Below are 16,415 nucleotides of genomic sequence, written 5' to 3'. Positions count from 1 at the left end.
ACTCCCCCACCCCACCCCCGCTTCATGCCAGGACCAAAGTGAAACTCTGTGAAAAGAGGTTTGCAGTAGTAATTTACTTTAAATCAAGTTTACTTTGTGCTAATGGTGTACAGCATCTCTGTGTAATTCCAGAGCGACTCTAAACTCTGCTCACTGAGGGACAAAAATAGAACACTGAAGCAGATTGCCATACACCAGCACGTACTAATCCGCTGGCACCAGGAAAGAGCTGCTCTCACTAAATGACTAATAAAATCCCTCTCCATCTCTGTAAAATGACAAATGCCTGGTTTGCTCCTTATTCTAGTCTGCGTTACACCACTACCTGATTAATTACACGAGATACTCCTGAAGATATATTGCATTGTGCAAAGTGTAATTGAAACCAGAGATACCATATTATAGTGAGGGCTATAACCATGCTTCCATTAATATAAAGCCTTATTATCAGCAGTTTATAATTCACTCTGAGATTAGATTTGACATACAAGATCTTAGCCTGGGGAGGACTTTTTCCCAGAACAAAATTAAAGGAAAATCTTCTTTGGCCCTCAGAGATATAAAAGTGGAACGTAGATAAACAGTTTTGATTTTAAATGCCTTTTGTGTGTCTGTAACTGAAAAACTCCTTAGTTTCTGAATAGAAGATTATGTTGGCTGTTAGTTCATAACATGAACTAGACATAAAGCAAGTAAATTTTCATGAAAAAGTGAATTAGCTCTTTAATGCGAGAATTTTAAGTCTTTAAAATATGCTAGCAGATTTAGCACTTCAACACACAGCACAAATGCAACTTCAGAGATCTCAATTTAAAAGTATTCTGGCAAATTATTCTCCCTTTTTTTATTGCTCCTTTTTTTTTTATAGGGTAACCTGAATATGCATTTACTGAATCAACCAAAACCACTTGTTTTGTGTTTCTGAAGGCTTTGCGGGGAAATGTAACATTTCTTAAATGGACAAGCAATTGAAAATACGTTTCTTAAGGTTCATACGTAGTTAAGATAGCTGCTCATAAGATAAAGTCTGAAATATATGCTACACTTCATAATACTGACTAAAATTTCGGTTCTTTACATCTTCAGTTACTAGAATCAACTCTGCCTGATTCTACCCCCACTCCGGTGCGGTAACCTGAAAATGAGCTGCATCAGTTTCTGAAGTCAGAGGAAGCCCAGACCTACTCGCTCAAGTGGGTTGTTAGAGGGCTAGACCTCATTTCACTGAGAGTCCCAAAATTGGCAAGAACTGTCTCCACAGCTTATTGAGGAATGAAATGAGGAATGGGAGGGATAGAAATCTGAGATACAGAATGTCTGAAAATAAATGCAATGTGGAAACATGATAAAGAGAAAATTCCTGCGGGGCTCGTCTCTCTATTTTTGTTCTCTCTCTCTTTTTTACTTCTCATGTCATAAATCAAAATGACTTCACACCATTTTGCTTTTGTTCTGCCTGATGCTCTGGTACTTTATTGACCAGATTGACTGTTTTAACTGCATATTTCTTCTCTCATTTCCTGATCTTTTTAATTTTAGACCTTGTTCCTTCCCTCGTGCTTTTATTTTATTCTTCCTAATACTTTCATTTTAAGCTTCTTCATTTCTGCCATCTTTTTTTCCCTTTTTCTGGCATGTCTGTGTTTCTTTTCTCTCCTCTTTACCTATATCTTTACTTTTTTGGTAAGTGCTTTTTTTACATTTCTTTGCACTTCACTATCTTTAACGTGTCCTTTTATTTTCTCAGCTGTAACAGTATTTTCTTCCTAAAGTCCCCCATCAGCAATTTGTCCAAGGACCTCTGGAGTTGACTGACTTTGAACGTACTAAGAGCTCTCATGAATGAAGGGCTTTATGTCTTCCTCCACATAAAGATCTCATGGCAGAAACTGAGACAGAAAAGTAAAAAAGGAAGATATGAGACTGGAAAGAGAATTCCAGTCCTTTACCTGGCAAACAATTTGGGAAGTCCTTTCCTTCTTCCTCTTATAAAGCAGATACTCTTTCTTCCCTTTAATAAATGTTTCTATTCCCTGCCTTCGCATGTCCTTCCTCTCACAATCGTTAATAGTCTGTCTCCTTGCAGGTCTTTTTCCTGCTCACACTACACTAAGCATAGTTCCCTTGAAAGAACCCGTCAGTCTTCTTCTGCAGAGGCAACGATGCAAGTCTCCTCGCATAGTCAGGCACCAAGTATCTACTCCCTCTTGCATTTTTTTTGCACAATAGAGAGAAATGAATTATTTATCCTGGAGATACGTTGCACAGATCAGCTTCTTCCTCTGCATTTAAACCTCCTAACCTTGCCCTGCATCGAAGTGGCTGGGAATGCACTACTTCACTTCAAAGTAATTTCATTTTAATGAGCACACCCCTCTGAGTGTACATTTTCCAAACAAAAATCATTTCAAAAGAGTGTATTGAGAGTGCTTTCTTCATTAAAATCAAAACACTTTGAACTGAAGGAGCACACGCCAAGCCCCGTTGATGCCAAGGTAGCAAAGCCAGTTTGAATCCACACATATAAGGGATGTGCAGGAGATTAGCCAGATGTTCATTCACTCCTCCTAAGAAACTGTGATGTACTAATATGCCTGCCTGTGCCTACAATCACATGAGTACTGTTGGCTACACACCAAATAAAGTAAAAAATCACTGATTTGCACATTGGGAATCTGCAGATCCTTAAATTTATACTTATCTGGGCAATACTTGTATGTAAATATTATGACATTCTTAGACTATCTTTTGAAAACTGAAATTCTTCCATATATAACAAAGCATTTGATTGTTCCCAACTAAGCATTTTCTTGAGCAAAAAATACATAGATATAAAAACTAGAAGAAAGTTTTAGAAAAAAGCTTGTGACACACTGTAGGATTCAGCTGGCTAAATTTAGGACACCAACATCTTTGATGTTTGTCTGAGCGACTCATTCTGGTTTCCTCTATGGCACTTGAAAAGCAACACCTGCACTGAGGGCATGTGGTTTACCTCATCCTGGGGCAGATGTCTAAAAGTGGCCTAAAAGTGCCTGTTTCTCTCCACGGACTCTAAAGGGGGCCAAATGTGAAAAGCATTTTTTCCGTATCAGAGGGGGAATGCCTATATTTAGATATCTAATGGTAGGGGTGATGGATCCTCGCTGCAGAGTTAGAAGTCAGGATATATGTTCTTGTGCTGATACTATAGTTGTGCTCCAAAACATTCATCTCCAGTGATCATAATGAATACAAAGTCTAAAAAAAAAGAGAACATGAAAAAGACCTGACATTTCAGCCTTTGTTTTTTTCATTTCATTTTTAATAGCTTTGGGTTTTCGGCTATGTGTTTATATCTATATACACTTTTTCATTATTTGAATAGACACATAGTGTTCTAAGGGCTGATCATCACTTGGAATATGCAAAATACAGAAAATAATTGATTTAATGAACTTAGGAAGGTAAAGATGTTACTCAAAAGGTAAATTTTCCAAATGTATTGAATTCTTTGAATGATAATGCATATATTTTTCCAAACTGGTTCCTTGAAAGTCAATACTCTAGTGTTTCACTAGTAAGATGGAAATGAAATTTAAAAGAAGTAATGTTATTTTACAATGTGAAAAAACTTCAGGTTTATATTTTCCAAAGTGTCCTCTAATTCTGCTGGTTCAGTTTTATGGCCAGAAAGACTAGCATCTACCATAAAATGAGTGGACAAATAAGAACCACTGTATGTATATCAATATATTGTATTTTACTGGGTGTCCAGTTGCAAACAGTTATGCCTGCAATGTTTTTGAGGCTTGAGGTGTTTGTGGGTTCATAATTACACCTCAGAAATCAGAAGCTGGGTTTGAATCTTAGCTAAAAATGTGGCACACAACATCTTGGGCCATTCTGGTAAGATGATAAATTCTCTAACCGCTGTGTAAGCTATTCTAATTATTATGTTCTTAATAATTGCTGACCTTAAATTTAAAAATTAAAAAGGAAGAATTGTGTCAACACAGGTCATAACTGCCTAAGTGCATTTTACTCACATTGTAGTTGATAATTAATAGATAATTACATGATAAAAATAATAGTAGTATGCTAATTCCAGAGAAAGCACCTGGAAACAAATGGAAAACAGTGGAGGAACCCAACTCCCTGTACTATGCAGAAGACATAAAAAGAGGCCTCCATCACCTGTCTTGAGACTCCTCTGTTTTGTCAGAAAAATGAAAGGGGAACTGCGCCTCTAGAGCAGAAAATCCATGCGCTTTTCTGTTGGGTTTGGGGTGGGAGAGCAGTATGAGCTGATAGGAGAAGGAGGCTTCCTACTGCTCAGGATCTTCTCCGTCAGAGATGGTCTAGTCATGCTCTGTCTGGAAAAACGTGGGCAGAATGACCTTGAATGTCCTGCTGCAGGTTTTGCTGCTCCATAGTGGCTGACAAAGCCTTGTCTGTTGAAAGGTCTTGAAATCTTCTCAAATTATATTGTACTGGACATCACAAATATTTTGAAATTAATCCCTTGCTCTCCCTTTATTTTGTTTCTGGCAGCAATAGAAGTTAATCCAGCTGGTCAGTTCTAGCCAATAGAATTTGGGGGCTTTACCTCAATCCATGCTTCTTACACACTGCATACATAAAAACACAAACACATTCTTTATCTGGCTGGATCTGTTTATCTGGATCTGCTGGAGACTCTGATTTTCTTCTATGTAGAATTTTTTTCATGTTCCTATCTTCAGTTCATTGCAGCACATCCTTATCAAAAGAGGAAGTAATGCTATATAATCAAGTAGTGTTGAGAACCACAAAGGCAGACACAAAAGCCAAAAGAAATCCTTTCATTTCTGATCTACCCTAATATCTGTGGGTTTTTTTCCTAATACATGGTATTATGCTGGGCTCAGTTAGGTTTAATAACGTAAACTGTTTACAGCTTTCTGGACAAAAACACAGTTCTCTAAAGCTAGTATGTTTACCAAGTTAGAAGAGACTGAATATTTACTACCATATTTTGTTATATTTTATTACATTTTCTACTACATACTTACTAGTCTCTTCTGAGCATAAAAATGATATACAGAATGGTGATTCAGATTTGGTATCTATATCCCACCTGAGAGGTAAGCTTAAAATATGATACAAATACAGTTAAAAAAATGAACTCTAAAGAAGCAGTACATTATACTCATAGATTTTCACGCACATTTTCCAAAGTGGCCTCAGGAATTGGAACTCTGTGTAAGATGAAGAAATTATTGTCTCAATTTTTACAACTTAATTAAGGTCTCATTTTTTTAGGTCTCCTAGATGGCTTTTATCACCAATGGAAAGAAAGAGGCATCACCAGAGAGCAACTTAGACCTCAGGTGGAGTGGATGGTATGGTGGCAGGTATGTCTGTTTCCTCAGGGAATTACAAACCTCCCCTAGATATCTCACCCATATGTCTAAACTTAACTGGGCTGGATTTGAGTTTCTATATCTGACAGAAACTATCTGAAAGACAGTATTGCAGATAGGTAGGAGAGGACACTACTGGAAGGTGAATTTGGCTATCCTGCTTCTGGAGTTGCATTAAATTGCAGAACTCCCGTGCACCGCCTAAGACCTATTAACTACCAGACCTGAGCTGAGGGCAATAACTTCTTTAACGACGCAAATTTGCTTTGAAAGAGCCTGCCTGTCTGAGCACTGGGTGGGCAAGCACTTGCATTGTCTTTTAGAAATCATTTTGAAAATGTATCCCAAGATTATACATATTCACTTTAACAACAAACAACAAGTGGATACTACTTGATTGTTTGCAAAGCCCCACACTAAATTTTTCAACTAGTTTTTTCAATTAAATTATGTCTTGTAAAAACTTCTGATAGTACACACACAATATAAACAGCAAAGGAAATATTTAACTTTCAACACCTGTAAAGGCATCTCCCGAAAAGAAACTAAGTTCTGTTCTTCTGCCCAAATTCTCCAGTCGATACACACATAAAACTTCAACTGCATTTTAAAAGAAATATCCACAAGTATCCCCTATTCTATGAAATATCTGCTACAGTTCTGTGTCTAACAGTTGAAAAATCAGGTAAAGTTACAACTTTACACAGACGGGTCCAAACATTGTAGATTAATAGCTAATGGCTTCAAGTTTACACATACAGTAGAGGTTTTTTCCATCCGTAAGTTCTTTCACAGAATAAGTACCATATTTTTCTCATTTGTCTTTTTGTTTCCCACCAAATGCTACATTTCATAACATTTGAAATGCTGGTGAAACATATTTCCAGTTCTTAAGGGGGCCCAAGTATGAAATCAAGGCCACCTCACTGGTGGTTTTGCACAAGCAAAGGCTCAGTAGGAATGGCAGTGTTTGATATTTAGCTCTTAAGAAATGATGTAAATAGCTTTCATCGTTATAATGTTTAAATCTCGCAGACAGACTGCAGTAATGGACTGAATCCCTTTTAAATGCTTTTCAGTTCACTTTTGCAATCTGACTGGAATCCAGGCTACTCCACATGCAGTCCACCTGTACCTATTGCACACACCAGTTGTACCAGTGCCTGCACACACATGCAAACATACAAATGTGTATAGAAAATAAATCAGTAAATGGTGAACTATTGGATGGAAGAATCCAAGATTTACACTAGTGAGAGTAGAATCAGACCTATCATATCTGAGACAGATATTATATCTGTCTATATCATATCTGGGACAGATATGATTGCCAGCAACAAAATGGTAAGTATTTTCAACTACATGTGCTTGCAGGTAGGGTCAGTGATTATCATTTGTATCTTGCAGGAAGAGTTTTTCTTCTCATAGCAACACGGTATTTTCCAGTGGACTTTACCTGGTAGGTCACAAAATCCTTGGCAGTTGTGTGGAATGTTAAATCTGCAGAACTACACAGTTTCCTACAGACTGGCTCTGAAACTTTAATCTTGTTTTCTAGGTATAAACACTTCTGATAATAAGAAAAATATGAACAGCAGTGTATGATCCCAAACAATAATTTATACAGAATTAAAACATTAGCTTCACCCCTTAGACACAGGACTCAATTTGTTGTGTTATCATATAATTAGAACAACAGAGCATGCAATTTGTTTATGCACCACTGACCTCTAAAGAGCTCATGGATATTGTGGATCCAGTTTCACTTCTTGATAATCCTGCATTGTCATCCAGCTCCGAGGCAATAAAATTCTTCACTGCTGTGCGAGGCTCAAATGGTAAATTCTGCATATGTTCTTGGGTGGGAAGATGCTGGTCTAAATTGATATTAAATTGGTCCATTACAGAGGGATTCATATTAAACTCTGGATTAACTTTGTAGTGCAACAGCCTTTCATGAGGCAACGTATCCATGCCTATATTCATTTTGCTGTCATCTTTCAGTGATGGCTGGGTATTTACGGAGCCCCGGGGCATGACTATATAGTCGCTTTCTATCATCCGTTCTTGAGGATGGACTATGTCCATATCTGCACCTCTCAAATTATCATCAGTGCATAAATACACAGTCCTCCGCAGCTCGCTGTTGTCCTTTTTCAAGCACTGGTTGGCCAGTTCACTCATACTCATAGGCATATGGAGACCTGTTGGTTGCTGGATGATGACTTTGGAGATGATGTTTCCGGGCAAGGTAGAATAGCTCATTCCTTCAGGGTTTGGTCCCTTCTCCTCCTCTTCATCATTTAGTGAAATTCTAGAAAGCGTTCCTGTTATAGTAGCTGCTCTGCAAGGTCCAATGTCTTTATGCAGAACTGTGGGTCAGAGAACAGAACTCTCATAACCTGAAACCACGTCTGCCTGGCACTGCTTTTTCTTGTGGCTTTATTTAGCAGCACTCCCTTTACCAGTGCATCTTCTTAACTCTTTTTCTATCCATTTAATAACTTTTATTCTATAAGTATTGTTTTGAGAAGTTGTGGGGTTTGTTTGTTTTTAAATCAACATCTCTTAATCTACCGTGTTTAACTGATACAGATCTCTGACTAAGCCTCAGTCATTTATATAAATTAGAAACACTCCCTCCTTTATTCCTACTGCCGTACATAGAACTGAGGTGACCTACAGCTTAAGCAAAAGCCTGCCATGTGGAACTCAATTAAGGGTTTTCCAAAAAAACACACTATGACATCTGTACTGCCATTATTAACTCCACATAACCTCCTCGAAAATGTCAAACAGATTGTATGGCAGAATCATTTTGTCAATCTATTGTAACGACCTACCATAACGTTATAACTATGAACACATCTTCCTGAGCTCCTAAATGTTCCTTTTCACTGACTTTTTTAAACTCTTCTGTGTTAAATTATTTTTTAAATAAAAAGTGACAAAAAAGTAACCACATTGGGAAGAAATTCCATTTGGTATCATATTTTGCGGCATTTGAAAAGGTTATAAAGAATATAAACATATCTCATAAAACACTCATAATCCACTTTTGGTGTAGGCCTAGACCTTCTTGATCAAACTTGTAGCAACATCCAACAATTTTTGTTGGGGTAAGATCCACACGTAAAAGTTATTAATCATGCCATAGAACACAAAATTACCAGGAGCACTGAAGGATGCGTTCAAAAGCAAAGCATCTATTCAAGCAGAATTTTTGATCTTAAAAAATAAGTCTATAATTCAACATTTGTAATGAAAGAAAAAGGATAGATAATAATAAGAAAAAAAAATGTAAGTAATTAATTACTGGCCTTATTGAAGCTGGGTGCAAGGATATTCTTGTCCCAGTTGAAAATATTTTAATTCACACCAGTGCTAGTTTGTGCAATAAAATCCAGCGCATGGACTGAGACGGTAAGACAACTTGAAGTATCTCAGGGGTTACATTTACATCCCTTTTGGTAGCCTGAGGGCTCTGATGACCCAGATCCCCCGGTACCTGTCAGTTCACTGCCATGTTCCATAGCAAGCAGCTCAGAAGGCAGCCCACTCTCCCACCTCACACAAAACTGCCTCTCATTTTTCCATTACAAAAAGAACGATTTGCCTTTGAACAGCAGTGCACAAATACCCGCCTTCAGTGTGGCTGTTTCCTTCTTTCCAGTGACACTTGTTAAGACACGTCAACCAGTGACCTATTCTTAAATCTTTCATTAAAAGAAACCGAGTTTAAATGTTTATCTAGTAAAGCCTGTGCATAACTGTACCCAAAGCCCACCTCCTGAAGGCTGGCCCTGATAAGGCTCTCGGTACGGCAGAGCTCTGCTGGCACAGGTAAGAAGCGGGAGCTGCAGGGACCAACGCGGGGCTTTGGGCTGCGCTGGGTGGTGACAGCCATGCACTGCTGTTACAGCCTGCTACCCTGCTCCCTTCAAAATACAAAACTAATCCATATGGAAGAATTATTGCCATGTTGCAAGAAACTGAACTGGCAGTTTTTTAAAGGTGGGTGTCTGGAAACTCAAATGAGATGAGCCTTCTTGGCTCCCCATCTAGCCAGTGTCCTCCAGGGAGGGTGATGGAGAACTGCTGAGTCAGGCTTCTGCCCGGCCTCACCCCGTGCAGAGGAGACCCTCTCTTTTCCTCTCTCCTCACTGCAAACCCAGGGTGTCTGGGCTGGATTGCCTCCCTAGGTAAGACTGTCCTTCAGGAATGCTTCCTAGATTTAAAAAATTCTATAGGTTTTAAAGGGTCGTTTATTTTACACTGTGCTTTATTTAAGCAAGGTTGATAAATAAATTGCTTAAAATGTGTTATTTTTATTATGCAGAAACAGACAGAGGTGACTCATTAAAGACCACATTACTGAAATGCCTTAAAAAACCCAACTAGTTCTGATAAAGTGGAATCAAATTTCATTTTCCTGATACCACGTTGTTTAAGCTCCTATTGATTTCACTTAGAGCCTCTTTAAAACTAAACCAATTGATGTATCCTTCTTATACACAGTTTTTAAGATATACTATATCAATTTTTATTTATTTTTTTTTTTGGGTAGCAAAATGACTGTAACTTTTGCTTGTGTACCAATGCAAGGAAAATTTTGTGTGTAAGACTGATCTTCTTCTTTCCAAAACCATTTGCCTTCTAATAGGCAATGATACCTTTGGCTGGTCTCAACTGCTGAATTCTAGTAAAAGGCTTTTGTAAGAAAAGGAAATAAATGTATTCATACAGTGGCATCACTTTTTTCTTAACATTTACAAATATGTGTTTTAAAAAATTAAACCCTGGTATTTTTCTGCTTTTCACTTCCCAAGGAACTAGTACAAGACTTCTTTTTGTTGGCTAAATAGTCTCCCAATGTTCTTACCTGACCGACAAGCAATGTCCACGTCCTTTTCAAAATCAGTCTGTAACAAGAAACAATGAAACAGGACAATCATTATTAATTGAAAACTAAACCACAGTATCTTTTTGCCAACTAGCGCTTCCAAAATGTCCTACTTACAGAGTCATAGTCTCTTAAAAGTGGTTTCTTGTTGCTGAGAAGGTGAAGTGTATTGTTTTACAACAGCAGAGCTTTACAAAGTTTCCTAAAGTATAAGAGGGTGGTTTTCAAAGTATGCTGCCTGACCAGAAAAAATAAAATAAAATAGGTGGAAGTAGAGTATATAATTTTAATAAAACGATACAGTGTATAGTTTTTTATGTATATGGAAGAGTAACCTCTACATCTCATGGAAGGATCATCTTTAAGGAAGTTTTTGATAATAATTTTATAAACGGAAGTATGGAAAATAGCCTGCTATACAAATTACTGCGAATAAGTGTAATCTACCCTGTCTGAAACTTCATTAATTTGTTATGAAGTGGTTATTTGTTATATAGCATTCTGTCCATCCTTGCTACTAATGTAATCACGTAAAGTGATTTACAACAGTAAACAACTACTATTTATTTCATTGGGCAAAAATGAATTGTAAGAGCTAAGAATGAATTTTAACAGTTGAAAATCCAAGCACACTTTTCCCAGTTAAGCAAAACTATTTATCCTGTTATAGAATTCAAGTTTAAATTATGTTTTTATTTCCACAAAAAGTTTATTACTAGAAAAATACTTAATAAAACTGACCTCCTTCTTTCTTCTGAAGATCAAACATTGGATTCTTTTTTGATTCATCATTTTTTGAAGGGCATCTGCTTGTTCAGCCTTGCATTTTTTTAGGGCCTGATCCTGTCCCCATTATAGTCAATGACAAACTGTCACTGAAAGTGAAGGGGCCAATATTTTGTCTTAATATACTACCTAACAATATTAACAAATCCAAGTTGGCATACTAAGCCATTCACGATCTCCTTAATTCAAGCCAATAAATCAATTCCCCCTCTCAAATCTCTAGCACTTTCTCCTTGTCTGAATTAGTTTGAGAGGAACATTTTTCAAGGCCTCATGAAGGGAAGACTCCTAAATGTATCAGTGATTTTTACACCAACAGTAGGAAAAGTCATGATATATTGTTAGATTACTTTCTTATTTTCTTATGTAGGAATCTTTTGTCATAAAGAGCACTGGTGGAAGATACTAATTCACTAAATGATCACGCCAATAATTTAAAGCTTGCTAAGAGATTTAAGCAAGCAGATAATGACCTAAAGAGACTTATGGTTAAAAATGGGGTTAATATTTCAGCTGTGCATACTTGCCATGCACAGTACTGTAAGTTTTTTCATTTGGCTAGGAACACTAAATGAAGAGGAAAAAAAAAAAAGCTAACCATGATTTGAGCATGTCCGTTTGGAAAAGAACTTGAAGAATCTGCATTGATTGGATCCTGGCAATTTCTCAGTCGACATCTGAATGCATCTTGAACCTGTGAAAACAATATCTTATACTGATTCTTGTGCAGCATCATATACTCTACTCCTATTAAAGATTAAATTAAACGGTATGGAATACAATGCATGCCTTCTTTTTAGCATGCTTAAATAAATCAGAAACAGTAAACATAAATGCTTATTTCTGCCATTTCATACATTTGCTCTATTTTGTGGCTGCTGCAAAGTCTGTCAGTCTATCACACCAAGACTACAGAATTAGATTTACCTATGGACAGAATTAACCAGTAGTCAGTAATGATCTGGTACTCGAGCCAAATCTGTCTTGGATGATAGTATTTGGTTTTCTTTTCGCATTCAGTTTGGTACAGGCCTGATAGCAGGATTACTAGATATACTATTAACCATTGCAAACCAAAATGTATCTTCTGCTTGATAACTCTTAAGATTCTTGAAAGAGTTCTTAACAGTTACTATAATCAGACACATAGTGCTCTCCTAATTATACTTTAAAGAATGAGCCAATTTGAAAGATATTGCTGATTGCAACCATAAGGTCCAACTCCATCTATAGGGAAACTCATGCATCTCTGCTAGGAGTAAAACTCTTCAGACCAACTAAATATCTTCAGTGTGAGCACAAGAAGAAAAGTGGACTGTTTGCACAGAGTCCAGTTTCTTGAAACTAAAAAAAAAAGGGAACTTCTCAGAAATTGCTATTTACTAATATGATCCACAAAGTAAATTTGAAGACTTGAAACACAAGTATATTTGAGGAATTATCTTTTCATAGGAAAGGCTTTTCTTTTACTTTGATTTTGGGCAGAATGTAGGTCTTTAAAATATCATTACGCAACACCTATGTCAGAAAGATGTTCAACAGAGAGGCACATTCAAAACAAAAATGCAGTTCCTGTTTGCTAACAGTAGAATGGACATACATTTTGCCTTTTCCTCACACATACCACAGTAGGGACAGCAAGGCAACTTTTGGAATGAAAAGGAATATTTTTACCAATACTTTAAAAGTATACAATATTTCTTTGAATGCAAAGCGTAATTCGTTTCACTGCTATGCGTATCCTCAGATGCATTCTAATATAGCAATACAATCTAAGTTTTAAAATGCAAATTTTCATTCCAGAAATGTAAGTATCCATATTTGCAAGCTGACTGCAAGATGTGACTTGGAAAACAGGAACGTAGTTGGGTGACCTCCGCTCAAACCAAACTAATATCATCTCTTGTCTGAATCAAAAAATACCCTCAGTGAAATGCCTACAAAAATCTACATTCCATTTATTATCTGTAGAAATTACTTGATGTCTTATTCAGAACAATTAAAAGGGAGAAAATCGTATTTTCCTCATGATCACTCTGTGACCAGCAGAAGAGGATAACTCATTAATTGTTGCTGAGGAAAGGCGTCCCCTTTCAATACATCATATTCTACTGCAAGCTGTTTAAGAGCTTTCACAAAAGAGAAAATGAAATAGAAAAAAATGTTTATTTTTGTAATTAGGAAGCATTATTTTAAAGTGCTCAACACTTAAATGAAAGAGAGTGCTGTACAGTCTTGATAAGTGACTGTTGCAGGTGGAGGAAGACTAGTATAGAGCAGAAAGAAGAATGAAGCAAGGTGGGAAAGTTTGGACTGATTTCAAAACACTGAGACTTCCCACATGTGGTACGGTAATGTAAAGCGTGCTTGACCTGTATCGTGACTCAGATTCTGATTTTAAGCACTACACTTGCTGTGGTTTTCCATGTGTTTGACGCTAATTTAATTTGGCATCTCCCAGTTGTTGCAAATTTAATCCAAGAGTTCTCTCACTTTATCAATGCTGAAGTCAGGTCACACTTCAGACTTTCATGCTCTTGGATGAGCACTGGCACAGTGATTTGACAAAAACATAAAATAAAAATTCCTCCCTCCAAAGTATCCCCAGCTGTGCTAATCTCATCTCAAGCCTGATGACGCTTGCCCCTGAAGCATTCTTACTTCAGAACACGCTATGCGACCTCCCTCTCTCTGCAGGGGCCCTCCTTAGTTTTGGGGCTCTGTGTGCATGAAGCTTCCCCAGTTCAGATAGCTCCAGAGATCTCAAGAATCTCATGTCCTACTTTCACTGCTTTCTGTATTAAAGCGGTGAATCTTGATGTTAGCATTCTCTTAAATGGGCATGTTTTTTATAATGTTTCTGAAGTGCAAGCAGCATATGATCTCAACATGTTAACAGAATGTCAAACGTAGCCGTATCCATCATATCGACATATGTTGCAACTTCTAGATGTCCTCACACAAGTCAGAAACAAAAAGGTTGAACTTTCCAAATACCAGCTTATTTTCCAAAACTGCTTGTTCAAACTTGTTGTTTGAGCAATTAAAGGCTGTGCTGTCTTTACATTTTATAATCTTCCCCGCCCCCCCCCCCCCCCCCACCCCCCCCCCCCCCCCCCCCGCTTTTAACATCAAGTTACAAGATTTTCTTAGAGCCAGGCAGAGCGGGGAGACAGATGTGACGAACGTGCGGGTACCAGGGAAGTGGTTTCCTTAGCAACAGCAACCAGCTCCAAGCTTTTATAACTTACCCTCTCCCTACTCACGCACTCTTTATTTTTCTCCTGCAATACAGAAATGTGGGCTTTAAGCACCAACGATGCATTTAAGCCAAATGCTCTCCAGTCAGCAGAGCACAGCAAAAGGAGAAAACACACGTGAGTTCCTCCCATCACCAGCATTAACAGGAGTTACTCACTGGGATTCAAATTACTCGTGTTCCAGCAGGTCAGGCAAACCATTTTGCTCTGATGGAGAAGCTTCAGCACCAACCTCCTCTATCATGCTCTGTTCTGAGCATGCCTAACCACCTTCCAATGCCCAATTAGATATTTAAACAGCAAGAAGAGGAAAAAAAAACCAACTAGGTTCTCTGGACTAAGAAGGCAACATAAAGCAATAATACCTCCTACTTTGCATTGTTCTTTCCTAATTTCCAAATGGCCTATAAGAGGACTCATGCTTAAGAAGTACTACATTTAGCTTAGAAGTTAGGAAATGGAAGAATAGAAAGATTTAATGTCTTTCCAAAAGACACTGATGGAGGGCAGAAACAGACACAACACATCACTTAGTTCTCTTCTAGTTATATGTCTTATGCGGTGAACCTCCCTGGCTTCCTAAGGCAGCCCTTGTCACAGAAGATCATTTAGGCAGCATACTAGAGAAAGTAAAAGATGTTTCCATCATTTATGTTTATATCAATATAACTAAGAGGAAAAACAGGGGCTTTATATATATAATTGCAAAAGTCTGTGTCTTTTTGTAACACAGCAACAATAAAGGCATAGTAAAGCAGGGCTGTCCTCTTCTTTCTTTGAATTTTGTGGTGATATATTCCACCCCATATTTTTTTTCCTGACAGTCAGAATTATTGTTTTGCCTGTGCTGGCATGCTATAAATATTAGATCAATCCTATAGGCTATAACTGAGATAGCTTTGCAGCTGTCATCAAGAGTGACAAATATGTTGGCAGGGTTTCTGTGACAGGCTCCGGCACAGCGAAAAGCTTTTGCGGCGAACAGAAAGTAAGAGAGCATCCCTTCAGCCGGGAGGTGCCCCGAGTGCTGCAAAGACCATGCTGCACGCTCTGCCCGACAGCCGCTCTTGCCTTGTGCCCACCTAAGGTCGCAGGGGCCAGAAAGCCAGACACTAGAGAGCTGTATTGGAACGTAACTCACTGCAGTTAGGTCTCTTTCTGAGTAGGAACTTGTTGCAGTAAAAAATTAGGTCTTTGCTGCTGCAAACTGGTCCATGTAAGTGCAGACCAGACACATTTTTGAAACAAAAATTGTTTCAAGTGCATCAATTTTTACTTCTTTGCTGTTCTTGAAGAACTTTCTATTCATTTTCTTTTCCTATATTAAAAAAAATTACCTTAATTAGTTCCTCAAGTGTTTTGCCCAGTTTGTAATTTAAATCTGGAGGACTAAAGAAGATTCAGTGTGTTCTGTCAAACAGAGCTAAAACAGCAATATGCCCAGGCTTCTTCATCTTTCACCACCACCACTATCACCATCTTGACTGGAGATAATCTACTGATTAGTGATTAAGTTGTCTCTGTACATTTACTTCTGCCTGAGTTGTCATGACTGAAGAAAAAACTCCTTCCCCTTTTTGATAAGGTATGACCTTAACCAAACCTAGGTGCTTTTTGGGCCTCATTGGGAAGTCTTCTTATAAGGTCATTTTTCAAAATACCACGTAGATAGATTGATTAGCTGTTTTATCAAATGTCTTTCTTCTAGAATTTCGGTGCTAGGACTAGGAGGTGTAAATGCCAAGACTGGCTTGCAGGAGCAACTTTAGGTAGTTAAACAAAGTAATGATTCTTTGCAGTTAGATGAGATATGTACATGTGATTTGCTAAAAGAGCAGCAAATAAAACAAACCATAACTAGCTGATTGCTTACACACAAACAATTGTGAGTTTAAAATGGTTCAAGTCAAGATACCCTACGAATTAGAAAACTGTGCTTACTTATAGAAAAGACTAATTCAACCTCTATCACCACAGTCCTACCTGTGAGTAGGGTCAGACAAGAATGTTTCCATGAGATGTTCAGCAATATCAAAGCACTCCCTGGGAATGAAGCATTTGCAGCAAATAGCTGTCATTAGT

At 37.8% G+C, this 16,415-nt stretch overlaps 1 protein-coding gene across 1 annotated transcript in view; it reads right to left on the bottom strand.

Annotated features, from left to right (window-relative positions):
- Positions 1–16,415, bottom strand: part of LOC104162713 (brain-specific angiogenesis inhibitor 3-like) — a 44,293-nt gene that overhangs the window by 13,848 nt on the left and 14,030 nt on the right. The window contains exons 7-9 of the mRNA XM_009701518.1: positions 11,672–11,767; positions 10,267–10,306; positions 7,113–7,756 (exon numbers count right to left, since the gene is read on the bottom strand). Of these exons, the coding sequence (XP_009699820.1) occupies positions 7,113–7,756; positions 10,267–10,306; positions 11,672–11,767 (780 nt within the window). The remainder of the gene's footprint in view (positions 1–7,112; positions 7,757–10,266; positions 10,307–11,671; positions 11,768–16,415) is intronic.

This window comes from Cariama cristata, unplaced genomic scaffold (genome assembly GCF_000690535.1).
Source record: "Cariama cristata isolate BGI_N322 unplaced genomic scaffold, ASM69053v1 scaffold746, whole genome shotgun sequence".
NCBI lineage: Eukaryota > Metazoa > Chordata > Aves > Cariamiformes > Cariamidae > Cariama > Cariama cristata.
This window is presented reverse-complemented; position numbering and strand designations above follow the sequence as displayed.